The 15,375-nt window shown below is 39.3% G+C and overlaps 2 protein-coding genes across 2 annotated transcripts in view; one reads left to right on the top strand and one right to left on the bottom strand.

Annotated features, from left to right (window-relative positions):
- The window catches only part of LOC110103159 (pentatricopeptide repeat-containing protein At1g77405), an 18,531-nt gene extending 7,089 nt beyond the window's left edge, over positions 1-11,442 (top strand). The window contains exons 2-4 of the mRNA XM_020831757.2: positions 5,757-5,820; positions 10,605-10,682; positions 11,306-11,442. The gene's annotated coding sequence lies outside the window, so the exon portion shown is untranslated. The remainder of the gene's footprint in view (positions 1-5,756; positions 5,821-10,604; positions 10,683-11,305) is intronic.
- A 1,022-nt stretch (positions 11,443-12,464) lies between these two features.
- On the bottom strand, positions 12,465-15,134 carry LOC110103158 (glycerol-3-phosphate 2-O-acyltransferase 6). The gene is made up of 2 exons (XM_020831756.2): positions 14,399-15,134; positions 12,465-13,574 (listed from the first exon to the last, which is right to left on the bottom strand). Exons 1-2 carry the CDS (start codon positions 15,023-15,025, stop codon positions 12,582-12,584), a joined length of 1,620 nt encoding a protein of 539 aa, XP_020687415.1. The 5' UTR covers positions 15,026-15,134; the 3' UTR covers positions 12,465-12,581.
- Positions 15,135-15,375: the final 241 nt, after the last annotated feature.

The following is a 15,375-nucleotide window of genomic DNA, read 5'->3' as shown; positions in this document are numbered from 1 at the left end:
TGTGCGACCCTATCGTTACCCCCAAATTCAGAAGGACGAGATCGAGAAGCTGATTAAGGAGATGTTGGACGCGGGGATCATCAGACCAAGTGTGAGTCCTTTCTCTAGTCCTGTACTACTGGTTAAAAAGAAGGATGGTAGCTGGAGATTCTGCGTGGATTACAGGGCATTGAATAAGGAAACTGTGCCGGATAAGTTTCCCATTCCGGTGATCGATGAGCTACTGGATGAGCTGTATGGAGCAGTAGTGTTCTCTAAGATGGATTTGAAGTCGGGCTACCACCAAATCAGGATGAAAGGGGAGGATATTCCGAAGACGGCATTCAGGACACACGAGGGGCACTATGAGTTCTTGGTGATGCCATTTGGGCTTACCAATGCTCCAGCCACTTTCCAATCCTTGATGAACAGGGTGTTTCGGCCGTACCTGCGGAGGTTTGTACTAGTTTTCTTCGATGACATACTGGTGTACAGTCGATCCGAGGAGGAGCACCAGGAGCATTTGAAGGTGGTCTTTGGAGTGCTACGGGAGCACGAGTTTAAAGCCAATCTGAAGAAGTGTAGCTTCGCCCAGAAGAGTGTGGAGTATCTGGGACACTTGGTATCTAAGGAAGGGGTGGCAGCTGATTCAGCCAAGATCGAAGCCATGCAACGGTGGCCTCTACCTAGGAACTTGAGGGAGCTGAGGGGATTCCTGGGACTGACGGGCTACTACCGGAGGTTTGTGAAAGGGTACAGCAACATAGCCTTGCCCTTGACAGAGCAGTTAAAGAAGGATAGTTTCTTGTGGGGAGAAGCGGCTACTCAAGCTTTTGAGAAGCTTAAGAAGGCAATGACCACGGTACCAGTTTTGGCCCTACCAGACTTCAGTCAGACGTTCGTGGTGGAGACAGACGCATCCGGGTATGGGTTGGGGGCGGTGCTGATGCAGCAGCATAGACCCATTGCCTACTTCAGTCAGGTGTTGGCAACAAGAGCAAGACTGAAGTCTGTATATGAACGGGAATTGATGGCCATAATAGTATTGGCAATTCAGAAGTGGAGACCCTCCCTGCTAGGACGACATTTTGTCGTCAGGACGGATCAGAGGAGCCTGAAATACCTGTTGGAACAACGGATGGTGACAGAGGAACATCAGAGGTGGCTGTCTAAACTATTGGGATACGATTTTGAGATCCAGTACCGACCAGGGTTGGAGAATAAGGCGGCTGATGCCTTATCCAGGTGTGGGGGAGAGCTACAGGCGGTAACCATGTCGGTACCCCTAATGGTGGATTGGGGGGAAATCCAGAGAGAGAGTGAGCATGATGAAGAATTGAAGAAGATCCGATTGGATCTATTGAAGGATAAGAGCAGCCACCCAAGCTACACCCTTGAGGGGGGGAGATTGTTGAACCAAGGAAGGTTTGTGATACCACAAAATTCCATCCACATTCCCCAGCTATTACAGGAGTTTCATGGGAGCGCCATTGGAGGTCATTCTGGAGTAGAAAAGACATACCGGAGGCTGGCCGCAGAATTATACTGGAAAGGAATGCATAAGCAAGTGCAGGAGACAGTGGCGAGGTGCGAAGTGTGTCAGAGAAACAAGTATATGGCGATGGCTCCAGGGGGGTTACTACAGCCCTTGTCGCTTCCAAATAGAGTATGGGAGGAAGTGTCCATGGATTTCGTGGATGGCCTACCACGATCGGAGGGATTCACTGTTATTATGGTGGTGGTTGATAGACTGAGCAAGTATGCACATTTCACACCCCTTCGACACCCCTACACTGCAGTGACAGTGGCGGCTTCTTTCATCAGGGAAGTGGTTAGATTACATGGAATTCCAGAGTCGATAGTGTCTGATCGCGACAAGGTGTTCCTCAGCCAGTTTTGGAAGGAGCTGTTCAGGTTACAGGGGACTATTCTCAAAAGGAGCACAGCCTACCATCCGCAAACAGACGGGCAAACAGAGGTTGTAAATCGGAGCTTGGAAACTTACTTAAGGTGTTTTGCTTCTGAAACACCAAGGGTATGGGCCAAATGGTTGGCCTGGGCAGAGTATTGGTACAATACCTCGTACCACTCAGCTTCCAGGATGACCCCTTTTAGAGTGCTATATGGAAGAGATCCACCACATTTGGTGCATTATGGAAGGGGCAGCACACCCGTATCTTCAGTAGAGCAGCATTTGGAAGAAAGGGATAGGATGCTGGAGGAGTTGAAGAAACATCTGATGAGGGCACAACAGATCATGAAGAAACAGGCGGATGCACACAGAAGGGATATCCAATTTGAAGTAGGTGAGAAGGTATTTCTAAAACTACGGCCCTACAGACAGAGGACCTTGGCCAACAGAAGAAATGAGAAGTTATCCCCAAGGTATTTTGGCCCCTATGAGATATTAGATAAAATTGGGGCAGTGGCATACCGTTTGAAATTACCACCTTCGGCCACTATACATCCAGTATTTCATGTATCACAGCTGAGAAAAGCCATTGGGGAGTATGCAACCAGTGTTGAACTGCCAACCACATTAACTGAGGAGATGGAAGTGATCCTAGAACCTCTGGAGCTGAAAGATGTGAGACTTGACCAGGAAGGAAACAAAGAGGTGTTGATCGCATGGAAAGGGCTCCCCGAATTTGATGCTACGTGGGAGCCATTTGAAAGAATGAAAGATCAATTCCCTTCATTTCACCTTGAGGACAAGGTGAGTCTTTGGGAGGGGAGTAATGTTAGGTGGGCCCCTCCGGTCCTTACTTACTCTAGGCGGGCCCCACATGGAGTTAATTCAAGGGTTGGAGGGAAAATTTGAATGGAAAGGGGGGGAATTTGAATAGAAGGGCTGTTTAGGGATTTTGTATGGGGATGAGAGTTAAAGAGGGGGAAAGGGGGGAATTAGGTCCTCATCTTGAATTTGAATGAAAAGTTTGAGATCTCATTGTGTGCTTGGGCTCTAGGGTTTGCTAGAGACTTGTGGAGAGTTATTCTTTCTCTCGAATCGAAGGACGTTGTATCTTTCTTTGTTTTCTTGCATCCACTAGTGGAAACCTTGTTTCTTTTCCTTATTTTTCTCTGTTTGGGTGCATTTCCTGCTGCGGAGCTGCTGTAAAACTGTCGGGACAGCAGTTTTGCTCACTGTTTTGGGCTGATTTTGACTAGGGTTGCTTGCGAACTCAAGTATTACCTTAGGGTTACTTGCGAACTCAAGTATTTCCTATCAGATTGCCAAAACTTTGATTTGGGGGATTCGAACTGGAGCTTATGGGAAGAGGTTTTATGAGCTAATTATGCTAAAAAATGATTTCAATTGTTCATCCATTTGGAAGAGATTGAGAATGGTCTTTGTTAGCACTGTAGAGAGAACAAGATGCAACAATGTTGCTTTAGGGTGGAATTTGTTTGAAGTGTTTGGTGGCATGTGGCTATTATTGCGAGAGATGAGAGTGAGGGTGATGGGATGAGATGCTCTCAAACATAGAAGGAAGAGAGGGAATATATGTGCAGCTGTGGAATATGAGAGGAATGGAGAGAGATGAGAATAAATCTCTATAGAAAATTTGGAGCGAGAACGGGAACTTGAATATGGAGGCATGGGTGGATCAAGGCCAAAATACTGATAGAAAGCATGAAATGCTACTTTTTAGTTGATAATGCTATTACAAATATACTTATATATAAATAATTAGGCTATGATGTTGATTCTTTCTCGAAAATTCTAAACCTAATTATTTTTTGAGTCGCCTCCTATGCCCTAGCCTGGCTGGTGGGTCTTCCCCCTTCCCCTCCATGAAATTGCCACCACCCTCTCATTCCTCAACTCTTGAGAGCCTATTCAACAAACATATGCCCGCTTCCCTCCACAAAATACTTCTCTTAGGAACTTCTCATCAAGATTTTCCTCTCCTTCTCAGCAAAAACCTAACCCTAAAACCCACCTAGAAGATTGCTCCAGTCTTGCAATCCATGCCTCCTCTTTTGAGATTTCAATGAACACGAAAACCTATTAGAAACCAATAATCCTTCCATCTATGACTTACCAATGAACTACACCTCCGCCTAATGATACTATCCATTTCTTTGTGGAAGAAGTTGAAGAGGGTTCCAAGGAAAGAAATATATCTCTTTGGCTACTATATAGGCAAGCAGTCATTCTATGAATCACTTCTTGGCTTTGTTTAGAAATTTTGAAAGCTTAAAGCTATACTTAAACTTCTCTCCATGAATGACGGCTTCTTTTTATTCAAGTTTTTTTTTAATAGAAGGCTACAAAATGTTTTGAACTGGTGGTCCCTCTTACTTTTTTGAAAGTCATTTATTTTGCAAAACTGGTCACTTGATTTCTCTCCTAAGCGAGTTCTTATCAATACCAATCTAGATCAAAATCCCTGGCCTCCCTCTCAGCATCTGAAATTGCCAATTTTTTCAGCACCCAACCATTAAAATCACCGTCCTATCCTTCCCAACAATGCTGATCAACCCTCTCACATGCTTAAAAGTCTCAACCCTGTTGAAGAACAAGAAGAGACCTTCCTAACCATCACGCCCAGCCAACAAAAATCATCCCTCAACCTCAATAGCCCTTCCAATGAATCCACCAACATTGAACCCTCCTCCACCAATCTAACCTCAGTCTCCAGCCAATCCACCAATAAATTCAATATCCTAAGTACCATGGAAAACGTTTTCCAGGCCAACTTTAGAAAATTCCTAGTCTCTCATCAAGGCACCCCCTCTGCATCCCTTAAGATCCAAAACCACAAGGCTAAGAAACAAGCCGCCCACTCCACAAAAATGTAATGACTCCCACAACTTTTGCATCTTGGAATGTAAGTGGCTTTCACAAGGATTGACAGGGTCCTTATCTACAAAGATCTTATCAGCACTTATAGCCTAGAACTATTTTGCATTTTGGAAGCCAAGGTTAATTCTGCTCAATTGGAGGATAAATGGTTTTGCAAATCTTATAAGCTTTATAAAAATGAAGGCAAAGTATGATTATTTCATTTCCTCTCATCCGGATAGTATTTTGATAAAATGGAATTCAAGCTATATTAACTTCCAAGTCATTTTTTTCTGACAGCCACCTTGTCCATGGACTGATTACTTGCTCTTCATCTACCTCGTTTCTTCTATCTGTAGTATATGCAGCCAACTCTCCCTCCACTAGACCCAGTCTTGGAATAGCATCACAAGCCCAGCTACTTCTATTACCCAACCTTGGGCAATTTTTAGAGATTTCAACTATTGTGGGGATAATAGTGAAAAAATGGGAGGAAATATTATAAACAACAGCAAGCTCACCAAAGCAATCCTTCGCTAAATGAATATATCTGCTGTAGCGGATTCCAGTGGCTGATTCGTGAAGTTGGACAAGCAGCCAGAGAGTGTAGATTTGCCAGATGAATGCCAAGGACAAGCACAGCGTCCCCCATATCCTACAAAACTTTGAAAGTTTAGCCTAAATTCGTATAATTTTTTTGAATAATGAAGAATAAATCTATTTCTAATGCCTTCAAGCTTGCTATTTGCTGCTCCGTCAATTATATTTGGAGTATTTGGAGATAGAAACAACAAGGTGGATAACCTTGTTCATATCAAGTTGGTTCGGGTTTTGATTAATGACATTTTAATGGAAGTTTTTCCTGTTTCTTCTTACCAAATTGATCCTCCTAGATGTTCCGAACACTGCAATAATGATATTTGGCTATTAATGTTTAGATGAGATTTTATATGAGGTTGACTTATTATTTTGCTGCCAAATGGAGCAGGTTGCATTTGTTGAAATGTATGGAGAAAGAAGCTGATGTAAGGAAGATCACTGGAGACCAAGAGGTATGGTGGCAACTTTATAAATAGTCAAAATTTGAAGACTCCAATCTCTCTCTCTCTCTCTCTCCATGTCTACAATTTAAGCCTCACTTTCTCTTCGGAAATAGCATATTATAGCTTTTAAAACTTATCTAGTGTGTATAGTTTATAAATTATATCTACAATCTACTATTTCTTTGTTTATAGCTTGCAAATTCCTCTTATTAATCATTATCTTTTTATATTGATGTCTTTGACTTTTGTTTTAGGTTCTCGGCTGTTTGTTAAGACCTTTAATATTCTAATAATAATTCACAAGGTTTGTTGGATTTGTGATTTTGTATATTAATGCTACTTCAAATATTGATCTATTTTTTATTGTTATTTTATAAAAGATTTAAATATTTTTTTAATACTTTTAAAGAAATTAATTTCTCAAATATCTGTTGTAATACTTGATGGTAGAATAATATTTTAAAAAAAAATATCTAAATTAAGTAAATTGAAAATAGGATTTAAAAAATAATTGCAAGAGGTGGTTCATGAATAGTGATGTTTTTTTTTAAAAAAAAAAACATCTTTCAGAACAGCTTGATACATTTTGTATAGGATGACATTACTTTTGTTACAAGGTTCATTGAATTCACATATCATATATTATATATTTTCTTTAGTTGTATTAAAGGATAATATGTGACCCATTAAATCAATAATACATGCAATGAAAGTAATCTCATTTTAATACAAAATATATTATGCATCCTAATAGATATTAATTCTAGTTTAAAATGTTAAAGTATCATTTATTATTGTTATAAGGATGTGTATTGATTCTTTTATTAATGCGCATTTTAAGCATTATTAATAGCCAACAACATCAACAACAACAATAACAAGCCTTTGTCCCAATATGTGGGGTCGGCTAAATGAATTCTTTTTTTTTCATTGTGTCATATTAAAAGTTAAATTCTCGTTTAAATATAATAAAGATAGATCATTTCTAATATTTTATAACCAAGTCTTTTTTGCTCTAGCTCTACCTTTTTTAACATTAGTCAAATCTAATACCTCTACTTTCCTAACCGGGTCATCGGAAGGCTGTCATTTTATGTGACCAAACCACCTAAGGCGACTCTCTCTAATATTATCTTTCACTAGAGCTACTCTAACCTTTTCACATATATGCTCATTTTATATCCTTTATCTCTAAGGGTTAAGCCACTCATCCACCTGAGCATCCTCATCTCTGTAACAATTAACTTAGTATTATGCTTCTCTTTTAATGGCCAACATTCGACACTATAAATCATTGCAGGTCTCACCACCATCCTATAGAATTTTTCCTTAAGTTTGAGGGGGACTTTTTTATCACACCACAAGCCCGATGCATTCCTCCACTTCAACCATCCAACTTGAATTCTGTTGATAATATCCCCATTTATTTCACAATCACTCTGAACAATAGATCCAAGATATCTAAAACGTGTGATTTTATTAATGACTTGATCGCCCAAAGTCACAATCCCCTCACTAGGTCTATTACTAAAATTATATTCCATTTATTCAGTTTTAGATCTACTCAAGCGAAAACCTTTATACTCTAAGATTGACCTCCATAATTTAAGTTTGATATACATTATGAGAATGTGAGTTACAGAGCAGAGAACAAAAATGGATATCTTTCTCCTCCATCACCGCTAAAATGAAACTCCTTGAAGAGAAGCAATATCGATACCTTCAAAGGTTTCAATATGAACCACTTAATTCTACTCTCAATGCTCATATAAAAAACATCAATGTTGCCCTTTCGGCATCCAATGTCTCTTGGTCTTCTTGGGTCACCCAAAGAGGAAAAATCAAATGGCTTTCTAATGAAAAAGATGACCTCAAGTTCCTCCATGGTAAGATCAAAGCAAGGAAGAATTATAATAATATTAGAGAGCTCTCTACTCCTTTGGGGACCCTCTCTAACCATCATGAAATTATGGAAGCTACCACCCACCACTACAATCCTATCAATCATAAGAGAGGCCAAACCCTTCTTCCTCCTGTGGGGAAAAAAATCCCATTCACATCATACCCATCTTTACAGCCTCTATCACTGATGAGGAAATAAAAAAGTTATTTTCTCCTCCTCCAAGAACTCTGCATCCGGTCCTGATGGCTTTACCTTTAAGGTTCTCTTCCTTTTGGGATATGTTTTGTTGTCATGTTTGCAAGGCAGTCAAGCATTTTTTCTTGAGTAGCTAACTCTCCAAAATGGTGAACTACTGCTATAGCCTTAATCCCAAAATCTCCTCACTCAACAGCCTTTATTGACTAAAGGCCCAACCCTTATCAATACCTTCTACAAAATCATTGCCAAGGTCATATCCACTAGACTTCCCATGCCTCATATCATTCATCCCAGCCAAGTTGGTTTCCTTAAAAAATAGAATTTCTTCTGATGATATAATTTTGGCCAAAGATTTTTTTTCTAAATTTAATCAAAATAAAAGGGAGAAATTTTTAATTTTTTTTTTTTTGTCGAAATTGATATTCATAAGGCCTTTGATGCTGTTTTTAGATAATATATTCTTCACATGTTACATCAAAAGGGTTTTCCACCAATGTTCATCAGGTGGATCAAAGTTTGCATTGACAATATGCACTTCTCTTTATATGTATTAATGGTTCTCATCAGGGGTTCTTTAGTTCTTACTTTGGTTTAAGGCAAATATGCCCTCTTTCACTTTATTTATTTTACATTGCTACGAGTGGCCTCTCCAATCTTTTTGACAGATCCACTGATACTCCGTCTTGCAATGTAATGAGGGAGATTATTAAGTCTCCCACTTACTTTATATTGATGATCTTCTAACTTTTGAAAAAGTAAACATCCCCAATATTCTATCCCTTTTGAATATTTTTAGATATTTCAAAGAAATCTCTGGTCTTATCATCAACTGTACAAAAAGTTATATATCCTTTTCAAAAGACACCCCCAACCAAGAGGAACTTTGCTATCAGTTTAATCTCCTCGGGCCCTTTGCTATTTTCACTTATCTGGGAATTCCTATTTCTGTGAAAAAAGCTTAAAGTGGTTAACTTTTAACCTCTCTTAACCAAAGTACCAAAGTTACCTCGTTACTTCAAGGTTGGAAGGCTAAGGCCCTTTCTTTTGCGAGCAGGCTTCAATTCCTAAGATTTATCATATGGAATTCAACTACATTTTGGATAAGAGGAGCAATAATACCAAAGTCCTGCTTTAAATTCATCAACAAGCTTGCAAATAAATTCTTGTTTCATGGGCACACTGTTAGGCGGGCCCCTCCGGTCCTTACTTACTCTAGGCGGGCCCCACATGGAGTTAATTCAAGGGTTGGAGGGAAAATTTGAATGGAAAGGGGGGGAAATTTGAATAGAAGGGCTATTTAGGGATTTTGTATGGGGATGAGAGTTAAAGAGGGGGAAAGGGGGGAATTAGGTCCTCATCTTGAATTTGAATGAAAAGTTTGAGATCTCATTGTGTGCTTGGGCTCTAGGGTTTGCTAGAGACTTGTGGAGAGTTGTTCTTCCTCTCGAATCGAAGGACGTTGTATCTTTCTTTGTTTTCTTGCATCTACTAATGGAAACCTTGTTTCTTTTCCTTATTTTTCTCTGTTTGGGTGCATTTCCTGCTGCGGAGCTGCTGTAAAACTGCTGGGACAGCAGTTTTGCTCACTGTTTTGGGCTGATTTTGACTAGGGTTGCTTGCGAACTCAAGTATTACCTTAGGGTTACTTGCGAACTCAAGTATTTCCTATCACACACCCAAACCAGAAAGCTACAACTTATCTCCTAGCATTCAACATGCATGCCTAAACACCTGAGGGGCCTGAGCATTCCTTTTCTTGCTTCTCTTACATATGGTTATAATTGTTCTCTCATTTGGCGGTCTTGGTATGATTTGTTGTTAGATGGTGGAAAGCTACACCTTTTGTTGGTTGCAGTTATTACAAAAGCCAACCTCTTCTTTAACCCCACAAACTGCAACAAAATCTCCCTCCTCTGGGACCCATTATATAATGGTAAATCCCTATTTGAGCACTTCCATATGTTTGACTTTCAACCTTCAACTCTTATGCATCGCCATATGTAATAATTCATACAATTGCTGGACATTCCCTCTCCACACTAAGGTTTTGTTTGGGACGGCTTTCTTATTGCTTCTTAAAACAACTTTCTAATATAAAAATTAAAAATTTTATACTAAAAAACTGTTTTTAGAAGCTGTAAGAAAGCTTATCCCAAACGAAGCCTAAAGCTGCGACCATCATCTCTACTATTCCTCTCCCATCTGTTTCAGCTATTGTAAGTGTTTGCTAGTTGGTTAGAGATAACCCAATTTTTGGTCACTTCATAAACACCTACACAAATATTGTTCATGTATGTATGGCACAAGAATTATTCGCTGCATTTTTTTGTTTTCACTTGGATAGCCATAATAAAGAGCTTAAAAATGGCTAATGCTCTTATTCTGAGAAACATCCCAGCTCACCAAGATTGCAATTTATGTTATAATGAAGCGTAGAAAGCACCTCTCACTTTTTTTTTTGTGCTCTTCTCTTACACCATACTCAAAAATGTGCTTCTCTCCACCTCCGTTTTTCTGATGAGATGGAGCATGTTAGAACTGCTTGAATTTCTTAAGACTATTGCAGCTTCAAACAGAAATGACTATTAGTACAACTCTCTGTCTACTACTGTTGTATTTTATTCTGTTTGGCGTGAAAGAAATAGTTGGCATTTTGTAATTAGAAATGCCATTTTATGTAAAATCTCTACAGGGAGAAGACACCAAGAAGTGAAGGATTTGCTGCTACGATGTTGGAATTCTATCAGGCTCTCTGGACAATTATGGGCGGGTAAGCTCTTTGATCATGCTGTTGCCCCTGGTTGGTCTTATGGCGACCGGGATTTGCAGTTTCTATAGTAGAAACGTTATATTCTGGCTATAAATTGATATTTTATTTATTCTGAGTCTTGATCCCTGAACTTTTTTCAAGTTGGCCTATCACCTGAAAGGAGAAATTATTCAGTGCGGAGTCTGTATGGAAAAGAATCATCTGGACTGTGAGTGTACACACTATGTATAAATAACATATACAATATACATATTGTTTACACTCATAATTCGGATGGTTATTTTTCATCCGGACTCCGCACGGAATAATTTCTCCACTTGAAGGTATGAGCTGTTTTTTAGCCTTTTTTATAATTAATGGAATATTTGGAGCTATGCATTTATATTTCAAAACAAAAAAGAGAATAAAATAATAATAAATTAAAATAAAAAATAATAATACCAATAATAAAAATATATTAATTATTGAAGAGTTTCATCATAAATATTTAGTTATTTTTATTAATTATTGAAGAGTTTCATCATAAATATTTAGTTCTTACGGCAATAATGATATTTGGCTATTAATGCGTCAATGAGATTTTATATGAGGTTGACTCATTATATTGCTGCCACATGGACCAGGTTGCATTTATTGAAATGTATGAAGAAAGAAGCTGATGCAAGGAAGATAAGTAGATCACCGGAGACCAAGAGGTATGCTGCAACTGGCAACTTTATAGATTGTCAAAATGTGAAGACTCCAATCTCTCTCTCTCTCTCTCTCTTTCTCTCTCCATGTCTACAATTTAAGCCTGACTTTCTCTTCAGAAAGAGAAGCTTTTAAAGCTTATTTAAGTTTAGTTTGGGACGGTTTTGTTACTACTTAAAGCAGATTTTTAGTAAAAAATTTAATTTTTTTACTAAAAAGTTATTTTAAAAAACGACAAAAAAGCTGTCCCAAACAAAACCATAGTGTATAGTTTAAAAATTATTAGACACTCTCAATATATTTTCGTTATGATTAGATTTATGAATGTCTAATATTTTTCTAGTAATAGAGTTATATCATCTAATCTTATTCTTTAGTTATATAGAAGGATTATATTTTGATTAAGGCTTTGTTTGGGACGGCTTTTTTATTCCTTCTTAAAGTAGCTTTCTAGTAAAAAAATTAAATTTTTTTACTAAAAAGTTGCTTTAAGAAAGCCGTCTCAAACGAAACCTAATTCCGTACCAAACGAAACTTAATTCAATTATACATGCAATGAAAATAATCTCATTTTAATATTAAATATATTATGTTTCCTAATAGAATTTTAATTCTAGTTTAAAATGTTAAAATATCATTTATTATTGTTGTAAGTATATGTGTCGATCCCTTTGTTAACGACTTATTTTAAGTGATATTAATAGCAAAAAAAATCAATTGATACATGTATTATTTGATTTAGACTATGGGAATGTGAGTTACATTAGATGAGTTACTATAGATTTTTGAGCATTCAAATTGGTAGCATATTAGCATATTGATTGAAAATAAATTTGAATATTTTGATAGGTTGGATTCTAAGACTTATGTTTTGTTTGTGACAGCTTTCTTAATATTTTTTAAAGCAGTTTTCTAGTACGTAAATTTTAATTTTTGTAATAGAAATTTGTTTTAAGCAAAGCCGTCCCAAATGAAGAGTAAATTTTCTTTAAATAACTATCTCATAAAAAAAAATAAGCAAAATACATAACATTATTTTAATGAAAACTATATAAACATAAACATACACAAAAAGCCTTTTATTATTTTACTTATTTCAAACAAAGAAAAGAAAAGGAAGTACAACAAGTTGTGCAAAGTTCCAAATCATTCTTCCTTGCACACCTATGGTCTCCTCTACGTTCAAACTAACCATCAACATTTCTGGCCTTACTCGCCGACGCTCAGACGAGGAACCTTTACCCAAAACCTCCCGCGAGGAACCTTTTCCCAAAAAGAACACAAGTAAAAAACAGCTCGAACCACATACTTCCCTCCTCCGCCGACCAACTTCCCCTTCTTCTTCTCCGCCACCGCTCCGTCCGTCCCTGCCAAAATCCTATATTTATCTTTTCTTGTCAAGCTCGTACACTCATACGATAGCTTCATCGCAATCATTCTCTGCACATGATCGGCCACTTGAAAGCTACTCTTCCCTCCACCTCCACATGTCTGCTCCTTCCCCAACTTACTCAAAAAGCTAACTTCATAAACCGGTCTTGGATTCATAAAGAAGTAGAACGAATCCAATCCTTTCCATCCTCTCGCAGTTGTTCCGTAAAACATGCTCATCCTAACATTCATGGCAACCGGCACGATTTCGTCGGTCAATTCAGCAAACAGAGCGGAGAATCTTAGCAGAAAGGGCTCGCGGCAAGTGGTTCCTTCAGGACAGATGGCGAGATCACCTTGACTTAAGAGATTTTTTATTGCAGCGGCATCGGTGGCACGGTGGCGGGTGAGGCGGACGGTGTTGATTGGGGAGATGAGTTCGGAGAGGCGGGAGAGGGAGTAAGTGAGGGCGGTGACGGGGCGGCGGAGAGAGAAGGAGAGGAAGACGGGATCAAGGAGAGTGCGGTGGGGGAGGATGAAGAGGACGCCGCTGGAGGAGCTGGAGGGAGGAGGAGGAGGGGTGCCATGGATGACTATGCGGACGCCAAGGGAACGGAGGACAGGGAGAGCAAGGTGGCAAGGGAGGAGACAGCCGAGGACGATCCGAAGAAGGGATAGGAAGAAGGCGAAGGGGAGGTAGAGGACGGTGAGGAGGGCGATGAGCGGGGTGGGTTTTTGGACGAGGCGGCCATCGTGGAAGATTATTGGTTTGGGGAGGTCAACGGAGCTTACTGCTGGGAGTTTTGAGTTGGCTGGCACCATGTAAGATTCCTGTTTCATTAAGATAATGGGTGTTAAAATTAATATTTCTATTATAAAGAGTGACAATAATACATAAAAATTTATGCCCAAAATATTACTCCAAAATCAAGCTTACTGACGAAAATCTCATTTTTCACTCCAAAATGTCATGAAACTAAAAAATACAGTGATTCATCTCCAATTGAACTCCATTTTGCCCGTTTTTACGAAGTTAACGGTCGTTCTTCTTTCGCGCATTTCTTCAGCAAGTTTGATAGAGACAGAAAAATAGTGAAGATAAACAGTGCAACTCTAATATTGGTGTTCCACTGTTCACCCGTAATCAAATAGCGGAAGTTTTACCGTTCGGCTGGAACTCGCGAGCGACGCTATACAAGCATTTAGAGTTCGGTTGAAGATGCTCTAAAGGGGGCTTTTGATGCAAAATCCAAAAGAAAGTTATTGAATTTCTTTTTTTTTTCATAAATCCATTGTTATAATTGACTGTAAAATCTTTGCAGAAACTTCTTGACTAGGTGGTAATTCAATATCATGACCATGTTTCTGACGGGTCATTTGGCATCTATTTTTATTTTTATAATTTATAATTATTTATTTTATTTTTATTTTAATAAAAAATAAATTTAATATTTTAAAATTGTATTTTTTATTTTTATTGGATATTACAACAGTTTTTTTTTTGTGGGAATTGATATTGCAACAGTGATTATAGCAATTAGCAACAACGTGTTTGGCGGCTACTGGGTAGTGATTGTCGACGTGATTTTTTATTTTAAAGATTCCTTTAAATTAACGTGTTTATTAAAAAAAAAAGAGATTATAGTAATTGTAACCTTGCAAAGTTTCAGGAATGCGAAATCCGACTTCTGATCACCAATCCCAATCTCCGGCACCGATTCTCCACCAAAAAATCTGCTAATCGCTTCAGCCTTCTTATCTCCGACGAGCACTCCGGCGCCGCGCACCAGCCCTGTAGCCCTTCCCCTATAAACCCGAAGCTCTGTCCCGACCACCGCATCAACCCCCAAATACTCCTTCAAGAACGGCTCCACCATGACCGTCGGAATCTCCGTCGTCACCACGCACCGCCGGCCACACGCCGACAACACCCGCCACGTCTCCGGGTGCAAATCCTCCGCATAGAATTTCGACAGAACTGCACGCGCCACCGACTCGATTGTCGACAGCTTGGCTCCGGCGAGTGAGGCAAAGATGAGAACTTGGATGCCGGCGGATTCGGAGACGAAGTGGTGGAGGAAGGCGGAGAGAGGATAAAGGAAGAGGAGAAAGAGAAGGCGGAGAGGGCCGCCGGTTTCGAAGGCTGCCAGGGCGAAGTAAGGGAAGGCGGAGGGTGAACGGAGTAGGCTTCCATTTAGGTCGGAGATGACGGTTTGATCCTGGCGGTTGTCGGAGGAGCAGGTTTGGATGGAAGGGAAGGAGGAAGCGCTGGCCCTGGCCATGGAATCTCTCTCTTTCTCTCTCTCTCTCTTTCTCTCTCTCAAGAGTCTGGGATGCTGATGGCTGATTCTGTTGCAAGTGAGGGTGAGGTTTATATAGAATTGGAGGGAGGAGTCGGTGACAATTTCAAATCTGCAGACCAATTAATAAAGCCTAATAATTCCCGCAACGAAGAATGTCCACATTGGCAAGTTCTATAAAAATTAGGTGAATTTATTAAAAATATTCTTATGTATTTATACAAAATTCGTTCTGAAGAAAAAACAAGAAAGGGCTGTTAGGATTTAATGGAGACAAAAAAATAATTCGATCTTCTCTGAAAGGCATGCCAAATCATCGAGAAGAATTTTCG

The sequence above is a fragment of the Dendrobium catenatum genome, unplaced genomic scaffold, assembly GCF_001605985.2.
Source record: "Dendrobium catenatum unplaced genomic scaffold, ASM160598v2 fragScaff_scaffold_1573, whole genome shotgun sequence".
NCBI lineage: Eukaryota > Viridiplantae > Streptophyta > Magnoliopsida > Asparagales > Orchidaceae > Dendrobium > Dendrobium catenatum.
Note: the sequence above shows the minus strand (reverse complement) of the source record. Positions and strands in the feature narration are given on the sequence as shown.

Bases quoted from the DNA above. Each gene is read 5' to 3' on its own strand.
- LOC110103158 (XM_020831756.2), bottom strand. From the start codon at position 15,025: ATGGCCAGGGCCAGCGCTTCCTCCTTCCCTTCCATCCAAACCTGCTCC. The intron at 13,575-14,398 runs GTTACAATTACT...TTAATGAAACAG, and splicing joins CATTCCTGAAACTTTGCAAG to GAATCTTACATGGTGCCAGC.